Raw genomic sequence first — 20,734 nt, 5'->3', positions numbered from 1 at the left:
AGCCTTTGAAAAAGAAAAGAAAAGAAAGAAAAAAATGTTTGCTTACCTTGAAACCCGAGCAAGGTATGAGGGGTATATGGTGAAAATCTTTAAAGCCTGGTGCCCTAAGCCTTAATTGGTGGGAGTCACTGACCTCAATGCTCGTTACAATGGTGAATAGGTGGAGTTTAACATACTGTAGGTGTTTGGGTATTAAAATTCATTCTCAAAAGTTCAGGGTAAAATCTGAGGAGTTAGTGGTTGAAAGATCCTAAAGCTTGATGCCCTAAACCTTAATTGGTTGGGAGTCATCGATGGACCCCCATTACATGGACAATTTAGAAAATAATACCCTTAAGCCTTGTACTCCTACAATGAAAAGCCTATTAAATTTGGTCAGTTTGCTAAGTGTTGAAAAAGAACTAGGTTGGGGGGAGAGATTAGTTTAGCATACTATATTCGGAAACTATCAACTAACACTTAGATTTTTGTGGAAGAGTATGGTTTGGTCCTTTGGAAGTGAAAATGATTTTAAAACTTCAATTTGCATAATGTCTTCCCTTTATGAATTGTGTTTAGCAAATTATTTGATAACTCTTGTTGAAATTTGAGTTTATATTTCTTTAATGTTTCATGTGAGAGTTTGATCATCATGCCACTTAAAATTTTTTGGAAGTGATAAGCATGATCTTGTAAAGTATATTACTTTTTAGTTTACTTTTTCTCTCCTTTATTGCTAAGGGACTAACAATATGTTGGTTGGGGAGGTGATTACTACTTAAAAAATGTTATTTGATAGCTTGTAATTAACTCTTTTAAACACTTTTGAGTAGTAGTTATTACCTTTTAACTCAATTAACATATTAAGGACCTTTGCAATCATTTCTAATCAAATTGTGTAAGTTTTGGTGTTCTTATTAGTAATTTGATCACCAAAGCAATCCGATATTGAGAAGAGTTCTTTGGAATCCATGGCAAAGCAATGGGAAGCTCAGAAACATGAAGAACCAAAACTTTGAAGCTTTAAAATCCTTTGCCATAAGCAAATCATGAATGCAAGGAGAGGAAGCAACGAGAAATCTACCATGAAGCATTCAAGAGGACAGCAACTGTCAGCCACTTTTTGAGCACTTCCTGGAGCTCCAATTATCCATATTATATGTCGTTTCGAAGCTCAGGAAGTCAGCAATCCAACGCTTCAAACGGTGCATGATTCAAAGTCGAAATGAAGGAGTTACAGACATTGGAAGCCGATCACACCAAGTTGAAGGCCAATTTCGCGGGCTGCGAAATCAGCCTCTGGCTGCGAAATGGTGTCCTTCATGCTGCAAAATTTCGCAGCCATCTTGCACGGCTGCGAAATTCTCCTGAAGCTTCCCGATATTTGCGATCGACATTTTTTATATTTTTTGCTTCAGATATTTGATGTCTAAATCCCCAAACTCTCCTTGTAATCCACCTATCATAGGATTCCTTAGTCTTTAAGCAAGAACAAAGGGTAAATAGCCTCTTATATAATGTTTGTAATTTCCATTACTAAGAGAGGTCGGGGAGCTTATTCTCAGACATCCTTTGTACAGTTTTGCAAGGAAGTAAAATACAGAGCCTTTACTCTGCCTTACCTTCTCGTTTTGATTGTATTGTATTTATTTAATTTTTCTTACAAGCCAAACAAGCTCTGAGGATGTTTCCTCAGAGAATGAGTGGCTAGGCTTTTAGTTCCTTGGAGCTAAGGTTGCCGGGTAAGACCTCAAATGTAATAATTGGTAGTTTTGTTGTTTCAGCTATTAATGAAGAGAAAGTGTGACCCATTAATGATTTCTATATTTTTAGTTAACTTAAAACACCTTCAATTCACCTAAGCCAGCACTTGGTAAGGCAAGTGATCTCCGTCCATGGAGATGCACTAGTTTATCTCTTGTGAGCTTTTAGGAGGTGACTTGAAGGTAGGATTTTCTAGAATTGCCAACACTTGGTAAGCTTTTGGACTCCAAGGAGACATCCATTAGTTATCTCTTGCGAGCTTGAGAAGGAAAGTGCAAGGTTAATGATCACCTTGAATGGCAAATGCTAGGTGAGAGGCACGAGTCATTGCAAGTTGCATCAGTGAGAGGGAATTAGTGCTGAAATCCATTAAAGAAAAACATCTGTACAACACCGATTAGAGAATTAACTATATGTTAATTCTCTAATGCGAGGAAAAGATTCAAGTGATCGGAGCTCTGTTTTTGCATGAGGAGCCTCCCCTATGAACCTAAAACTCCAAGGAATGCTTTCCTTCATAAGTAATTTCCATTACTTTCTTTTTAGTTAGCTTAAAACAAAACCTTTTCCAACCAAAGTTTATGTTTTCTTCTTAAGCTAACCTTAAAATGAAAAAGCACCAATTCAACTTTGAATTGGTATCAGTTGTAAGTTGAAAACCCTTCCCAGTGAACGATCCTAGAGCCACTATGCTATATTAGCTAAGGCTATCCTAATGCATGGTGATATATGTTATAAATTTGTTGATTGCTCCCTTCTGAGGACCACAATCAAGGAACACCAACTAGACACAAATCAAATGGCACCACTATCAGGGATCATTGAGATGACATGAATCAGCTGAGACACCAATTGGGAATGAATCAGTAAATGCGTCTTCAACTACAAAAATTCAATGTAGCAGTACAAGTTCAGAAGCAGTAAAGGCATCTACAAGCCACATATTATGCATGTGAAGAGAAGGACAAGAGAAAGAGAAGGAAGTGATAAACGGATGAATAAACAAAAGTCAAAAGTCTCAAAAGACTTTTACCATCTTTATATTTATACCAAACCTCTGAACACCGTAAATATTTTCCTACCGTCCAACCACTTGAATTTAATTCTCACCTGTCACTTGTAAATACTTTGCCTATAAATTAGTGGTAGTAAAAGAAAAGAAGTGTGCCCGAGAAAGTGTGTCCAAAGGTGTGTGCAACAGTGTGTAAAGTTGTCTGTAAAAGAAAGCTGTATCTTCAGCCTTGTACATTTATCAACAATCAATAAGAAAGTAAGAATTTTCTGTTAAATTTCTGCCTTCATTTAGAATTTATTTTATTATGTATTTTTCTTACCCTTATGGGGTAAAAGGGGTAAAAAGGTAAAATAGGGAAATGAAAAATATTTGAATTATTTTTAAGTTTTCTTTACTAGTTAATATACGTAATTTATATGGGTCCTTTTTATATAATGTTCTCATCAACATAAAAAAAAAAAAAAAAAAAAATCAAGTTATTTAGAAAATTTTGGGTGTAAAATCATGTTTTAAAACTAGAGTCTTTAGTCTTAACCTTTGACCTGAAACCCGTTTTTGTCGAAAAATTGACATGTTAGAGAGACTTTGTCTGATCAAAAGAGGGGTATTACCTTGACACGAAGTGATGTTTTAAAATTTTTAAATTTTATTACCTGAATTTGTGAGATATCCGATTTCAAAAACTTTAACTTTTATACATTAAATGGTTTCACACTATAAGCACAGAGGCTTAAGTTAAATATATATTAAAATAATAATTGTCTGAAAATATTTATATTATTTTAATGAGTGTTTGAAAATTTTATATTAAAATATTAAGTATTTGAAAATATTTATATTATTTTAATGTTAGCAATAAATGTGTTCACACTTTAATTCAATATAAAACTTTCATTAAACTTTCATCAAAGTAATAATAGGGGTTTTGAAATCTCCGTTAACAATGAAACTTTTATATTGAATTAAAGTGTGAACACATTTATTGCTAACATTAAAATAATATAAATATTTTCAAATACTTAATATTTTAATATAAAATTTTCAAACACTCATTAAAATAATATAAATATTTTCAGACAATTATTATTTTAATATATATTTAACTTAAGCCTCTGTGCTTATAGTGTGAAATCATTTAATGTATAAAAGTTAAGTTTTTGAAATCGGATATCTCAAAAATTCAGGTAATTAAATTCAAAATTTTTAAAACATCACTTCGTGTCAAGGTAATACCCCTCTTCTGACCAGACAGAGTCTCCCTAATAAGTCAATTTTCCTGCAAAAATAGGTTTCAAGTCAAGGGTTAAGACTAAAGACTCTAATTTTAAAATATGATTTTACACCCAAAATTTTTTAAATAACCTGATTTTTTTTTTTTTTTATGTTGATGAGAACATTATATAAAAAGGATCCATGTATGTTACATATATTAACTAGTAAAGAAAACTTAAAAATAATTCAAATAATTTTAATTTCCCTACTTTACCTTTTTACCCCTTTTATCCCATAAGGGTAAGAAAAATACATAATAAAATAAATTCTAAATGAAGACAGAAATTTAACAGAAAAATTCTTACTTTCTTATTGATTACTGATAAATGTACAAGGCTGAAGATACAGCTTTCTTTCACATACAACTTTACACACTGTTGCACACGCCTTCGGACACACTTTCTCGGGCACACTTATTTTCTTTTATTACCACTAATTTATAGGCAAAGTATTTACAAGTGACAAGTGAGAATTAAATTCAAGAGGTTGGACGGTAGGAAAATATTTACAGTGTTCAGAGGTTTGGTATAAATACAAACATTAAATAATCATAATGTAACATCTCTTTCTCTCGTTCTCTTTTTTTTTTCTTTCTTTCATTCTATCAACTCTCTCATTTCTCGTCTTTGATTCCTTCCTCCCCATTATATATATATTGTTAAAGTAATATATAGTTGTCTTTACTTTTATTTGTGTTGTTTTTATCCACATTTTACAACACGTTATCAACACAAATTACTTTAAAGGTAATTCTAGTTATTAAACTTGAGGTTGTTTGTATAGAATAAAATTTTACATATTTATATTACTATTGATTTTGTTCATTTAATTTGTGTTATATATTGTTAAAAGCTATAAGAAAATTATTTAGTTTTGATTATAATAAAAAGTTATACTAATGTTATCAATTTATTGTAACTGATTCTAATAATAATGTTTTATCATATATATGAAGTTTTTTAACAATGTTGAATCTCACAAAACTCGAATTTGTGGCACTTGACATTTTGGGAAAGAACTATCTATATTGGATACTTGATATTGAAATTCATCTTAATCCAATGAACCTTGGAGCTACAATCAAAGAAAGAAATCAAGCATTCTCGTAGGATCACGCAAAAGCATTGATTTTCCTTTGCCATCATCTCCATGAAGGTTTAAAAAGTGAGAATCTTATAGTAAAGGACCTTTTTACTCTATGAAGTAATTTGAAAGAAAGATATGATCACTAGAAAAATATGATTCTCCCAAAAGCTTGATATGATTGGATGCACTTAAGGTTGCAAGATTTTAAAACTGTTTGTGAATTTAAATCCACATTGTTCAAAATCAGCTCTCAATTAAAGTTGTGTGGAGAAAAAATCACAAAAAAACATGTTTAAAAAAACTTTTACTACATTTCACGCCTCAAATGTGCTTCTACAGCAACAATATCAAGAGTGTTGATTTACAAAAAAAACTCTGAATTAATATCATGTCTTCTTATTACTAAACAAAATAATGAGCTTTTGATGAGAAATCACTAGTCTCATCCAACTGAATCTGAACCATTCCCTAAAGTGAATGTAATATCGTCCCAAACTCGTGGACGTGGACAAGGACGAGGATGTGGTTGTGGAAGGAATCCTCAATACCATGATTTTTATGGTAATAATTCCTCAAATTCTCATAAAAATAAAACCTCATTACACCACCAAAAGTCAAGTAATACAGAGGCAAAACAAGAAAATGGGAAGTGTATACAAGATAAACCTTCCAAGAACCATGAAAATAATTGTTATAGATGTGGTATGAAGGGAAATTAGTTGCGTAGCTATCATACACCCAAACATTTGGTCGACCTTTACTAAGTATCAATAAAAGTAAAAAGAAAATAGATAGAGATGAACTTTACTGATGGTGATAGATTGGACCTAACTTACTATGACATTGATTTCTTTGGAGGTCCTAGTAAAAAACCAACCATTTAATAAATGATGATAATACTAACATTGATTGATGTTACTTTATATATCAAATAATATATTGTTATGTCTTATATTTATATCTTGTTATTACATTTTTCTTTTTATATATTGTTATTTACATTATGCCCTTTTTTTTAATATTAGTTATATCTAAAATCTATGTTATTTTGTCTCAAGATGAATGAGGATGATGTATGTCTCGTAGACTGTGCAACCACATACACAATTCTTTGAGATAAAAGATACTTCCTCGAATTGACATTAATAAAAGTTAATGTAAGTACCATATTTGGTACTACAAACTTGGTTGAAGGCTCCAAAAAAGCAAACATAATGCTACCAAATAGAACTAGATCCCATATAAATAATGCTTTATCTTCTAGCAAATCTAAAAGAAATTTGCTCAATTTCAAGGATATCTGAAGAAATGGATATCAAATTGAAACTATGAATGAAGATAATATAGAATATCTTTACATTACTTCTATTATATATGGAGAAAAACTTATAGTGGAAAATTCTCAGCTTTCTTTTTTGGGTTGTATCATACAACTATAAAGCCTAATGAATCAAATGTTGTCATGAACTAGAAGTTCAACAACCCAAAATTTTTTGTCCTTTGACATGACAAGTTAGGTTATCTAGGGTTTTCAATGATGCATTGAATAATCGAACACTCACATGGGAATCCACTAAAGAACCAAAAGATTCCTTTGCCCAACGAATACTCACATGTTGCCTGCTCACAAGGTAAATTGATAGTAAGACCATCTTTTACTAAAATCATATCCGAGTCACCGGTCTTTTTAGAAAGAATACATGGAGATATATGTGGTTCTATCCATCCACCATGTGAACCATTTCGTTATTTTATGATCTTAATAGATGCTTCTACTAGGTGGTCACATATTTGTCTCCTTTTTACACGTAATGTTGCCTTTGCTAGGCTCTTTGCACAAATGACCAGATTACGAGACAATTTCCATATTATCCAATTGAGACAATCCGTCTTAATAATGCTAGAAAATTTACTTCTCAAACATTCATTGACTATTGTATGTCAATAGGAATAAATATTGAACATCCTATTGCTCATACTCATACCTAAATTGTTTAGCAGAATTCTTCATCAAATATCTTCAATTAATAGATTGACCATTACTAATGAAAATCAAATTACCTACTTCTGCCTAGGAACATGCTACTATGCATGTTGTAGCTTTAATCCGTATTTGATCTACAACTTATCATGAATACTTCCCTTTACAACTTATACTTGGAAAACAACCAAATATCTCTTACTTATGGATTTTTGGTTGTGCAGTATATGTACAAATTGCACCTACACAACGCATTAAAATGGAGGTCCGCAACAACAACTTGGGATTTATGTAGGTTTTGATTCTCCATCTATCATAAAATATCTTGAACCTTTGACAAATGATGTTTTTATAGCCCGCTTTGAGGATTGTCATTTTAATGAAAGTGTTTTCTTCTCATTAAGGGAAGAAAAGACGATTCTTGAAGAATGGCGAGAAATTACTTAGAAGGCATCTACTATGTCCCATCTTAATCCTTATACAAATCAATGTGAACTAGAAGTTCAAAGGATCATTCATTTTCAAAATCTTGCAAATCAATTACCAGATGCATTCATAAACACAAAGAAAGTGACAAAGTCACATATCCTGGCTGCAAATACTCCAGCATGGATTGATGTCCTTGTAGAACAATTAACAAATGAATCTAAGATACGCCTAAAGCGTGATAGACCTATCAGCTCAAAGGATATAATTCCCCAGAAGAAGAGAACATAAAGAAAATTTGTTACTCTAGAAGCAAGCATCAAAATGATTGATCGATCTAAAATTAAGAAATCTATTGCCCCAAAAAAGGAATAAATAATGCAAAAAGTCCTTGAAAATGCACATATTAAACAAGAAACCCCTAAAAAGGCACATATTGAATAAGTAGCCCCTAAAAAGGTACAGGTACCTAAAAATTGTGAGATGTCAGTAAGTTATATACACACAAGAGAAAATGTTAATAATATTTTCTCTTTCCAAGTGGCCTCTAATATTATAAGAAATGATGAAAATCTCGAACCATGAAATATGGAATAATGTTAACATAGAAATGATTGGCCAAAATGGAAAAAAAAACTATGTAGGCAGGGTGAAACTCATTAATAAAATGAGAAGTTTTTGAACCTATAGTCCAAACACTTGAAGATGTAAAGCCTATTACGTACAAATGGGTATTTGTACGAAAACGCAATGAGAAGGATGAGATCATAAGATATAAAGTACGATTAGTAGCACAAGGTTTCTCATAGAGAATTGGTATTGACTATAAGGAAACATACTTTCCCGTCATTGACACAATAACATTTCGTTTCTTAATTAGTTTGATAGTCTTAGAAGGATTGAATATGCATCTCATAGATGTTATTATATCATATTTATATGGATCCATAGATAATGATATATACATGAAAACCCTTTAAGGATTTAAATTGCTTGAAGCAACTAGTAGAAAGCCTCGTAACATGTACTCAATCAAGGTACAATGATCCTTGTATGAATTAAAGCAATCTGGATGCATGTGGTATAATCACCTTAGCGAATACCTGCTAAAAGAAGGGTATGTGAATAACCCTATATGTTCATACATCTTCATTAAGAAATCAGAAACCAGATTTGCAATTATTGCAATGTATGTTAATGGCTTAAATCTTGTTGAAACTCCTAAAGAGCTCACAAGAACAACATATCATTTGAAAAAGGAATTTGAAATGAAAGATCTTGGAAAAATAAAATTTTGTCTCAGCCTATAGATCGAGTATTTTCTAAATGGAGTTTTAATACATCAATCAACATACATTAAGAAAATTTTGAGGGGTTTTCATATGGATAAAACTCATCCTTTAAGTTCTCCAATGATTGTCTAATCACTTGATATGAAAAATGACTCATTTCGCCCTCGCAAAAAAAGTGAAGAATTACTTGGTCCCAAAGTACCATATCTCAACGTTATTGGTGCACTTATTTATCTTACCAATTATACATGTCCAAATATTGTTTTTTTGTCAATTTATTAGCAAAATACAGTTCTGCTCAAATTTGAAGATATTGGAATGGTATCAAACATATATTGTGTTATCTTTGTGGAACTACTTACATGAGTCTATTTTACTTAAATGAATCAAAACAACAATTACTTGGATATGCAGATGCAAGATATCTTTCAAATCCACACAAAGCTAGATCACAAATAATGTGTTTCATTGCCATGGTACTGTTATTTCATGGAGATTTGTCAAATAAACAATGAAAGTCATATCATCAAATCATCATAAATACTTGCAATTCATGAAGCAAGTCATGAATGTATATGGTTAAGATCTATGATCCAACATATCAAAGGTGGCCTGGAAATATTATTTGAAGATAATGTTGCATTCGTTGCACATATAAAAAGAGGTCATATTAAAGAAAATAGAACTAAACACAATTCACCAAAATTCTTTTATACACATGAACTCCAAAAGAGTGGTAAAATTGACGTTCAACAAATACGCTCAAATGATAATCTAGTTTATTTATTCACAAAGTCGTTGTCAATCTCAACATTCAAGAAGTTAATATACAAGATTGGAATGTGCGACTCAAGGATATCAACATGAGGGAGAGTATGCTTGTAAAAAGGTGTTAGTGTAATATACTTTTTTTCCCTTTTGTCCAGGTTTTGTCCCATTGGGCTTTATTGGTAAGCTTTTTAACAAGGCAATCCTAACATACCAAGAATGCTTTAAAGAATTATAAGAATGTTGTACTCTTTTTCCTTCGCTAGGTTTTTCTCATAAGGTTTTTTACTAGCAAGGTTTTAATGAGACATATTCTTTAGTGTGGTGGACATCCAAAAGGGGGTGTTGTAAATGAAAGGTGAATGTCACCACTTAAAACCCCCTTATTAAACAACATAATAAGTCTTCCATTAATGCTCTCCATTAATATGAATAAATAGAGGCATTAATGGAGGACCTATATGAAGCCTATGAAAGGTCTCCTTCTCTTGTACAAACCTATCTCGAGCAAGAAAGAAATCCGTCTCTTTCTCTCATTATCTCTCTCTTATTCTCTCTTTCTTTCATTCTCTCAACTCTATCACTTCTAATATCTTATTCTTTTCTTCCCAATATATTTATATATAATGTTAACGTAATATATAGTTGTCTCTACTTTTATTTGCATTGCATTTATCCTCGTTTTATAGCAAAGAAACATTTTTAAATATTTGAAAAATCACTTATAATGTTAAAAAAAAAAAAAAAAAAACCACTTATAATGTTTTTTAGAGAAACACTTGATAAATGACTCTCATAAAAACACTTTTAGAGAAAAAATTAAGAAAAACTCTTAATACATCATTCCAAAACATATTTTAATTTCTCAAAAATTAAATGATAATAATAATAATACTTTGTAAACAACTTTATTTTCTTAATTTTCCCTATAAATAATTATATTTATAAATTCATAAATAAAAAATTTGAAAACCCGAGTCTAAGTCCGAGGGTCAAGTTACCTATCAAGAAGATATCAAAATGTAGCACCCCTCTGAGCCCTAAACAAATGTCTCTACTAATTAAGTTGGGATAACTATGCCAATTGATTGATTAATCTATGGATACCATAAATCAATTTTACACATCAAAGTACATTCAATGTATGTCATCAATCAAACACTGAAAAGCGTATGTGATTTGCAAGTTGAGCGTTTCCATAAAACATAAGAGTTAATTGGCAAATAATAAGATTAAATCGAACAAGAAGCATTACATACCAATAGCAAGCAAAATTTAATACCACATGATTCAAACATAGCAAACAAAACAATTATAAACAAGGTTCTCTCATGCGCATGGCTTTAAATAAAAAGATAAGGTGAAAACTTGCGTACTTAGATTAGCAAATAAAGCATTCTTCCAAGGGAAAATTTTATTTACAAAATATAATAGCTATGAATTTAGAAGAAAGACTTAAATCTAAATAATTGCACATGCATCAATGAGAGATTAAATACGAGCAAAAGAAAATAATTGGATTTAAGATTGTAGAGGACTTGTGTTTTCAACTTTCATTTTATTCACTTTGTTTGACTAATTTTATCCTATTTTATAACATAATTTTAGTGATTCCTATTATTGTTAAGAGTTGAGGAATTCTCTAAATAATATGGATTTCAATTTAAGAATTCAATATTGGAATAAATGGAAAATCATATGAAAGTAAAAAAATTGATTTTTCTAAAATCATTTCGAATGTTGGGAGTTATTAAGTCTCATTTTAATTTCCACATATTCATCCACAATGTCTCCATTACCTGGAGTTATGAAATTAATTCGTGTCTACTTAAAATCATTTTAAAAACATTTTTCAAATATGCATACCAAATAAAATCAGTTAAGAAATTTGATACTTTATTATCCAAAAATCTAGATTAGTTTTAAAGGAAAACTAAAGATTGTTCAAGAAGAGGTAATTAAAAAAACCAATCTGAAAGTAAATTTATTTGATATGCATGTAATATCATACTTAGGATTATTGAAGAATCGAAGTATAAGTGTATAAATTTATATATGAAGTATAAAAAGAATGATTTATTCATCATAGAAAATAAAATCAACCTTTCATGAATCAAGATTAAAATAAGTTTACTTAAAGCCAATTGTCATTTGGTTTTCCAATGGCTTTTTCTTTTTTAATAGAATGGAACTTTCAACTCTATGATGATTGTATCAAATTATAATTAAGAAATCAAATAGTATCCTATATGTAATTGAAACTAATTTGAATATCACTCCATGATAAAAATACTGGAAAGTATTTGAATATCAAATATAATTATGAAATCAATGTAAATCCACCGGGATAGCCTAGTTGGTCAGGACAAATACTAGAAAGTATGATCCCAATAAATGGCACATAATCCTAGGTTTGAATCCTACCAATGATGATACCTTGAATTTACCTGACCTAAATTTCAATTTGATTAAATCAATTCAGAGTATGGAGGCATAACTTATGTTCCTAATTGAATTAAATCAATTCATAAATTAATTGAGACATGACCTAGGTTTTATTTAATCAAATCAAACCATATTAATAAAGACAAATTCTAAATTTCCCATTGAATTAAATCATTCCAAAATTAATATAAATGCTACCTAGGTTACAATTTAATCAAATTAGTCCAAAATCAATAGAGGCACAACCTAGATTTCTAATTGAATCAAATCGGTCCAAATTAATAAAGAGAATATCTAGATTTCTAATTGAACTTAATTAGTACAAATCAATAGAGGATAAAAACCCAATCAACAGAGATAAATTTAGATTTCTAATTGAATTTAATTATTAAAAATCAATAGAGACAAATTTAGAAAATTACATATTACAATTCTAAGGTAATTGGATCAGTACATAGCAACATAGAAACAACTCTGATTCCTGGTTGAATTATCTAAGTAAGAATATATTTAAAAATAAAAAATAAACATCTAAAAGCCTAAAATGAACAAATCTATATAAACTAACAAGAAATTGCAATCTAGGATTTTAATACAACCAAATCAACTCTTAATAATCAGAAAATTAAAAGTAATACAACCTAAGGTTCTAAAATAATCAATTCTATACAAATCAACACAGATTTTCAAGAAATTACAACCTAGGGTTCTTGAATAATTCAAATTTATACAAATCAACAAAATTTGATAACATATATATATATATATAATCCAAAATTCCACAAACAACCAGATCTAACCAAATCAACAGAAATTAGAGAAATCATAACCTAAATTTCTACACCAATAATCAAACAAAATAAGAGCACTAGAACCTGAAATAGAGGTTCAGCTTATGAAACCGAGTTGCTAGATGATCTTCCCTCCAAAGACCTCTGCTAACAGTTCTGAATTCTTCCACCGTGGATATTGAATCTCACTTCTCAACTCTCTCTAAAACCACATTTTTCTCTTCTCTCCCATTTCAAAGCTCTCACTCGCTCAAGAAATTGGGAAAAGGGTCAAAGATCACCACAGAGTCAGTTTTGTTCTATTTAAATACCCTTTTCTAGAAGCATCTAGAGAATTCTTACCTCACGTGACTCAACTCTCACTTGAGCTCGGTGCATTCCACGTTTGGAATCCTGGCTCTCCAACTTGCCCCCAAGTTTTTAACCAAACAGGGCCTTAAACGAAAACCTTTTTTTTCGCCTTTTTACCCGTTCTAACACTCGGCCATTTGTGATTGCTTGATACCTATGAAGCTTAGAAACACAATAAAAATAAAACCCTGAAGATGCTCAAGACCTAACCAGAGGTTTCGTGCCTAGGATTTTTAGCTTTCAGAGTAAAATGATAAATAACATTCAAAACAGGTAGCTTAGGGTATATCAATATTAATATAGCACTTTTTGCCGCCATCAGGTTGGGACCGCCGACATTTCCCTTATGATGTCATTTTGAATACTTGTTTGAGTAGTGATTAAAATATAACGATACTGATATATCGTGCATTGATCGAGTCAAGGGGACTCGAACCCCCCAAAAAAGGTATATATATATAAGCAAAATATTAAAAGAATACTTTAAACAACAAATTAATTATAATTATTTTATAATTAAATGAAAATTTTTTATTTAATTGATTAGCAAAAATATAAAAATTATCATGATAATTTTGTTAGAGTGTTTTTAATATTATTAATATATTAATTAAATATTTAAAAAATATACAATTATTATTATTTATTTTATATCATTTAATACAATTGAATTAAATGTATCATAATTTTAATATTAAATATATATTAAAATTAAATATAATATAATCAAATATCATAATATTATTATCGAATGATATTTTATGTAATTTAATAATCAATATACACTTATAAAATTTATATTTTTTATTGACGTATACAATATTATTATCAAATATAATAAATTATACATACATACATATATATATATATATATATATATATATATTAATTTCTTCAACAAAATAACTTTAAAATGTTTATTATACTTCTAATTTCATTTCTAAGAGTTTTTTTTTTTTTTTTTTTTTATTTTTTTGTAAGTTTTGATCAATTTTACGTCAATCAATATTTTGTGTCAAGCTTTTCATCGATATATCTCCAATATATCCGTAAAATCGAATTACCAATATATCTATGATTACCAATATTTTTATCATTGCCTATAAGAACCTTGATGTAGTGTTTGAATTATCTTGTCATAGGGTGGACTTATTTGACAACCTATCTTTCCTCTTTTGAAATAGTTCCTTCATCATAAGTCAATATGCAAGCTTAATTGTTTAGTTTGCATGAAATCAATGGAATTAGTAATGTTTTCAAAGTAAAGAGTGTAAAAGATTCGAGTTGAGCTCTCTACATGTTGGAATAATTAGAACTAACCACTTCAATTTGGACAATGGTTTAGCTTATCTAGTGGATAGCACATCTAAGGACCTTTTAGTTAAGGGTTTTATCGTTAGGGTAAGCTATGCTCATATGTGGAAGTTGGTTTAGTGCAAAATTGACCCATACCTGGAGGCAAAGCTTGATTTAAAGTGTGCAGGTGCAACCTATACCTGGAGGTGTGGAGGTCGGCTTGACACAGAGGTGATCCATCTTTGGAAGAGTGAGAGGTCAGTTTTGCACCAAGATAACTTTCATGTATGGCCACATGGGGCGATTCAATAAAGGATGTCCTAAATTAGGAGGACTAATGCAGGCTTTTAGGTTAGGATTTTGAGATATCCAATAGAGATATCTTTAGGTCTTTCATGGCTATTCACCTTGATCATTTATTTCTGACTAGGCTATTAGTAAAAGCCCTTGTTTTGAAACTAACTTGGTCTTAGGCCTCTAGTTAGAAGGTTTTTCTAACTTGATAAACATTGGTTTTTCACCATTTTTCTTTTCAGCATCAAGTAAATGTGCTAGAAATCATAAAATAGGTGTGTTAAGGAAGACTCACTTGGACCTCAACTGATTACTTGCTTGGGTGACAAGATTTCTATGTATTTACCTACTCCGTTTAAGAGTTGACATCAAAATCATTCTTGTGCTTTCTGATGACTTTTCATCAAGGTTCGGTAAGTCGAATGACCTTTGAAGATGTACATGATTTTTGAACACCTAAGGTGTCTTGAAGCACGAGCCTATCATATGTTGTTGGTGACTTTCACAACCTCTTAATTCTATGTAAGTGCCCTCAACCAAGCATAAAACCATGAACAAATTTTTCCCAAAAAGAATAGTTAAGCACTTCTAACATACGCTAAGAAAACAGGAGGTTAGGTAAACTCCCAAGCAAGCTGAACAAGATATCCATCATGTCTTAAGTGGTCAATTTGATAGAGGTTCAACTATCAATTGTAAGGATGGGTGTGATGGTTAGTAAGTGCAAGTTTGGTTACTTTGTTGGTCCTTGAGAATGAGGTAGCTTTGGCTACCCAAGATGAAGATTGTCTCGTTTTTATACCTTAGGCTCACAACTATTCATTAGAGGACCTCATAGCAAAGACAAAGACAATGATAACAGTTCACAGGCGTAAAGAAGCTTAAAAGAGTGATGTTGCATATAGGTGGAGAAGTGAACGCAAACTTATGGAGAATTTTTCCATGCTTCCAAATCATGAGTTACGCACACAACCATAAGGGAAGCTTCATGCAAACTTCTCATTCTAGTCTCCTTTAAGGCAGGCATAGATGGGTGGTCTAGTTAAGGTTGTTATGGCTATGACAACTATTATGGTTGAGAGATGAGTGATTCCAAGACTATATGGGCCTTCTGGCTTTGAGATCTTTAGTTTGATTGATTTGAAAATGATGATTCAATTAATGACTTCGACAAGGAAAACTTGTTGACACCGATATATATGCGTAAGAGTGTTGACTCCCCATCTTTGTAAGGGGATCTTAAATTTTCACAATTGGCTTTTTGTTTTAACAAAGCGAGGATGAGCTTAGATTTTCTCATAGAAGACGCCAATGAAGATGCCAGAAAATCTTCATGAATAACTAAAACTTTTAGTTCACCATTTCTAGATTCTAATGAGGTTTTCTAATGCAAAAATAGCCTTTAGAGTCTAGGGAGAGTTTTCCTAAGGAGGGAGGAGCTACTTACATGTATTTTAAAACAACTCATTTTGTATTTTAAAACATGGTTTTAATAATTGTAACAAGTTTAAATCTCTATTTTAACTTGTAGTTCATAAAATATTAAAAAGGATATTATTCTAGCATGATTTGAAATTTTGGAATATATATCTAATAATCAATAATATATATTGATTTTCATTTTACCTATTTAATGAGCATAATTAATTTCTCAATTTCCATAATTTATAAAATGATATTAATAAAATAATGAATTCATATTTGCATAAAATCTTGTATTAATTCATTATGAAACCCTTATCACATTTTATATTTTTAAAGAAAATGAAACCCGTTATCAATTAATTTAAATTAGGAATTAATGTTATGAAAAGGAAATTTTCTTTTACAATTCTAATTAGATCTAAAGGGATAGTAAAATCAAACAAGAAAGGATGTTAGATTAAAATTCAGAAGTTTTTGTGATCACATTAACGTTTCATAACTGTCCTCCAAGAAGTCTCCAAAAGGAAAATCAAAGATTATAAGATGCTAAATTATGTGAGTTAAAGGGCAAAATAAAGGGTTTATGTAGGGTTTTAATTTTCTTATTTTATTTTTTCCTTAAATGAAAATAAATAAATGACTCAATACTGACTTCATGCTCTGTTTATACATATAGGAAAGGTAAAAATAAAGACAAATATAGCAATTCTAGAAGCTATCTACATATCTTTCCATTTAATCTTCCATGATCATAGGAATTGGTGTGTTGATTACATGTTGAGTTGGGCTGGCCATTACATTGTATCATATGGAAATGAATTCTTCAAGTTAGAACTTTTCCAAACATCTTAAAGACTTTCATATATTTTTATTCAAGTTGTGCATCAATAAAAAGGAATGATTTCGGATAACTTTCAGAAATATCTAAAAATCCCAATTTGATTGTTTTAGTGGTAAAGTTTTTTTCCCAAGTCGTGAATTGAATTACAAATACGACAAGCACTCAAAGTTCCATACCACGAAAGCTTTAACCTTCGTTTTTACAAAGAAAACCAAAATGAAAAACTTCAAGAGATGACCTTTAAGGAAAAAAAACTCTTTTCTATTGTCCAAAAAAAAAGAATAATAATAATCCTCTATTTTTTTTCATCTCCAATGGTAGTGTGAAAAAAAAAAACTACAAAAAACCGCTCCCTCTCGGGTCGAATCGAAACAACCCACTTGAGCACCCAAACCCATATCCAACAAGAACCAATCCTGCATCAAGTGTTTAAATAGTGTCTCCACTAGGGGGATGGATGGTCCATGGGTAGAGATTCTAAAGAAAGTGGTCAAGCTAAATCATACACACACTTGCAACTTGCAAGGCAGTTGAGTAATTTTAGAAATTTACAGTTCCAACTACTAGAATCAAATATATATAATCCCAGCTGAGGGGCTTTTCTTTCACATTCATTTCCCATGCATAACAAGACTGACAACACCCCACATGGCTGTGTTAGGGTTGAAGATTCACTTAGTTAAACCCATACTCCTCACAGAACAGTTCGTTTCATATGTAATGCTTTTTTCCTATGACAATTCTCATATCGATCTATACATGATTCAAAGCCATTTCATGCAAAGCAAAATCACCAAGAATTTTGAAGTAGCTGGAGAAAATGCTGATCAGTTGTTCAGGACCTGGTCCTGCTGCTGCTGGCTGCTGCCTCCATGCTCATCCTCCCCTTTGCCTTCCATGATTTTATCTTTTATCTCCAAGTGAATGAGGCGTGGGAAGTCACCCCGCAATTGTTCCTCATCTACATGCAAATCATGTAGATATTTCAAACGCAAAATCCGAACATTCCACTTCTTGTTATTCCCCTCAAAACCCAAACTATGAAGCTTTCCTCCCCTAATGTAGAGCTTTTTTAAACTCTTTAACTCATCAGGATTTAACCAAGCTGGCTTGGTTTCACAAGGGATACACCAAAGATCCAGTTTCTCTAACTTTTGAGGAAAGGATAAGGACCCCATCGTCTTTATGTCTGTCCTCTGCACTTGGTGACGGTCCTTTTTTGAGGCGAAAGATTTTTTCCTATCTATGGTTGTTGGCTTTCCTGATGGTTCAGTTTCAGCCTGCACTCTTCCTCCTCCTCCTCGTCCTCCTCCCCATGTTATTGATAGAATGCGAAGAGCTGAAACCTCCTTCAACTTACTAAGCTCTGCCTCTTCAATGTAAGCGTCACTTGGGATATATATACTCAGCTTTCTAAGTTTCTTCAGGCCAGCAACATCTCCAAGCCTGCCAGGACCCTTTCTTGAAGTTGCTACCACAAAACCCTTGAGCACTTGGAGGGAACTCAGCTTGTCCAGGCCCTTGGGCATGCTCTCTAGCAAGTAGCACTCTGATATATCTAAATGCGTCAGCTTCTTCAAAGGTGAAATGTCAGATGGTAGTTTCTCCAGATTGTGACATGCCCTGAGATCCAGTATTTCAAGATTAATGAGTTTACGGATTGTGGAAGGTATTTCAGTGATTCTTGAAATTCCTCGCAGGCTGAGATACTTCAAGTGCTTCTTGGTCCCCAAAGCTTTCAAGAAGTCTTCATTTTCGACTTCTATGTGGTCTTCATTTTCAACTTCTTTGTGGTCTTCATTTTCTACTTCATTGTGGTGCTTGGCTGAATCCCTCCACCTCCCAAGCTGAAGAACCACAATTTTGTTCTCCTTTGAAAACCAGTCATGGGGGATATTGAGATATTGCTCATTCACATTGAACAAAGTCAATAAACGACTTGTATCAGGACCCGCTCCTGCTTCTGTGACTGTGGCTGGATTAGCTGGTTGTTGTGGAGGACCCCCTGCAGAAACATTGTAGGTCGGAGGAACCAAACACATGCTGCGTGATCTGGTGCCTGGGCCTGGGCCAGGGGCATCAGAATCAAACAACTCAGCATCTCTAGCAATCCTGATCAACATAAGGCGAATCCAAGAGTGCATTTTACAGCTATCCACAATGGGATTCTTGTCTTGGCCTTCGTCGCGTGGCTTGTATTGTGCAATTAGAAAGCCCTTGTTGATCAGCTCTCCAAAGATTCTATCTCCCTCTTCCATTGCAGTCTTGTCCTTGGTTTTGGCCACCAAACCCTCCCCAATCCACCAATAAACCAAGGGCCTCTTTTTTATTACCGAATTGGCCGGAAATATGGAGAAACATAGCAGGCAGAGCTTCATCTGAACATCAAGAATGTTATAATTCAACTGCAGACAAGACATTGCTGGGGAGCCAAGAATGAGATCCTCCACCTTTAATGCAGACCATTCTTCTGAAATCTCCGCCTCATGGGCCGCTGACTCGGCTTCTTTTCGGGACGTGTCCGTGCTTTCTATCTGCAAGGATTGGAATTTTTTAATAAGATCGGCTATGCTGTTGAATATGTTTACAATGGAATCAAGCCTCACGGAAGAATGTCTGGGAGTGCCTTGGGGGGCATCAGTATTAGTATACTTAGAGTTGTCGATTTCTTCTTCAAGTACAGTGAATTTCTGCAGGAGCTCGTCTTCCACGGTCTTGAGATTAGGGAACAAAACTTTCTTCCCCTCAAAGTACCCTCTGATCTCTTCCAATCTAACAAACGCAGGGTCTTCCTTGTTGAGACCTTTCATCATTTCATCCAGAAGGGGAAGCAGAATTGGCACAGCTTCCTCAAGTTTTCTTCGGATCGGCATCGTGGAAATTGGAAGAAGAAGAAGAGTGGAAATGGCTAGTCTCAGGCTGTTCAGAGAGATAAAGGGAGAGAAACTTAGTAAAGAATCTGAGGACGACTTTTGACTTGGAAAGTTGTCACTACCTCATAGTCTTTTCTTATCTTTTTGCTGGGCCATGGAATAACTATCCACCCTTCTAATCTTTGATTTTTACAAGTCACGCTAGTCCATCCTAGGATTTATAACTCTTTGATTTTGAATTTTTGTAATAATATCTTTTAAGTTTTCCCTTCATTTTTATTTTGATTTTCTTTTATTTTCTTGGCTGCTAAACATAGTGAGGGCCCGTTTGGTAGGGATTTTAGGAAACATTTTTTGTCTCAAAGGTATTTAAAAAAATAAGTGTTTAACAAAATTTAGGAAACACTTTTAAAATTTTTAAAAATCACTTGTGATATTTTCTAAATAAATATTTGATAGGTAATTCTTCTAAAAACACTTTCGAAGAAAACACTTCAAGTAGAATCACAACACACGGACTCAAAATCTAACAATTTTTCTGTAATTAGGGGCTAGTTTAGTTCATAAATAGAGCTAAGTCAAGGAAGGAGAGGAGATCTATACAGAGGAGTTTTCAATGTTTTTGGTATAAGTTCTATTTGGGATTTCCTCCAACAACTCACAATTGATGCTTGAACTAATTCAATAAATGCTTATCAATTAGATTTGATTCTTTGACTATAGATGTTGATGAGTCTGTGTATAATTAAAGTGAATTTCAAAATGAATATGTGATTGAGATATGGATTTAAAGTGTGTTTGATAATGATTTTAGGAAATATTTTTAACATTTGTA

At 32.1% G+C, this 20,734-nt stretch overlaps 1 protein-coding gene across 2 annotated transcripts; it reads right to left on the bottom strand.

Annotated features, from left to right (window-relative positions):
* Positions 1-17,501: 17,501 nt before the first annotated feature.
* On the bottom strand, positions 17,502-19,998 carry LOC117909775 (probable disease resistance protein At1g15890). 2 transcript variants are annotated; one of them, XM_034823830.1, is made up of 2 exons: positions 19,477-19,998; positions 17,502-19,404 (listed from the first exon to the last, which is right to left on the bottom strand). In XM_034823830.1, the coding sequence occupies exons 1-2, from the start codon at positions 19,897-19,899 to the stop codon at positions 17,854-17,856; spliced, it is 1,974 nt and encodes a 657-aa protein (XP_034679721.1). In that variant the 5' UTR covers positions 19,900-19,998; the 3' UTR covers positions 17,502-17,853. The 2 variants fall into 2 exon arrangements, with proteins under 2 accessions (XP_034679721.1, XP_034679727.1); XM_034823836.1 differs by having other exon boundaries at positions 17,502-19,560; positions 19,653-19,698.
* Positions 19,999-20,734: the final 736 nt, after the last annotated feature.

Source organism: Vitis riparia, chromosome 3 (assembly GCF_004353265.1).
Source record: "Vitis riparia cultivar Riparia Gloire de Montpellier isolate 1030 chromosome 3, EGFV_Vit.rip_1.0, whole genome shotgun sequence".
NCBI lineage: Eukaryota > Viridiplantae > Streptophyta > Magnoliopsida > Vitales > Vitaceae > Vitis > Vitis riparia.
The sequence above is the reverse complement of the archived record's forward strand: the minus strand, read 5'-3'. Positions and strand labels throughout refer to the sequence as shown.

Bases quoted from the DNA above. Each gene is read 5' to 3' on its own strand.
- LOC117909775 (XM_034823830.1), bottom strand. From the start codon at position 19,899: ATGCCGATCCGAAGAAAACTTGAGGAAGCTGTGCCAATTCTGCTTCCC. The intron at 19,405-19,476 runs GTGGAGGATCTC...CTTGATGTTCAG, and splicing joins AAGAATGGTCTGCATTAAAG to ATGAAGCTCTGCCTGCTATG.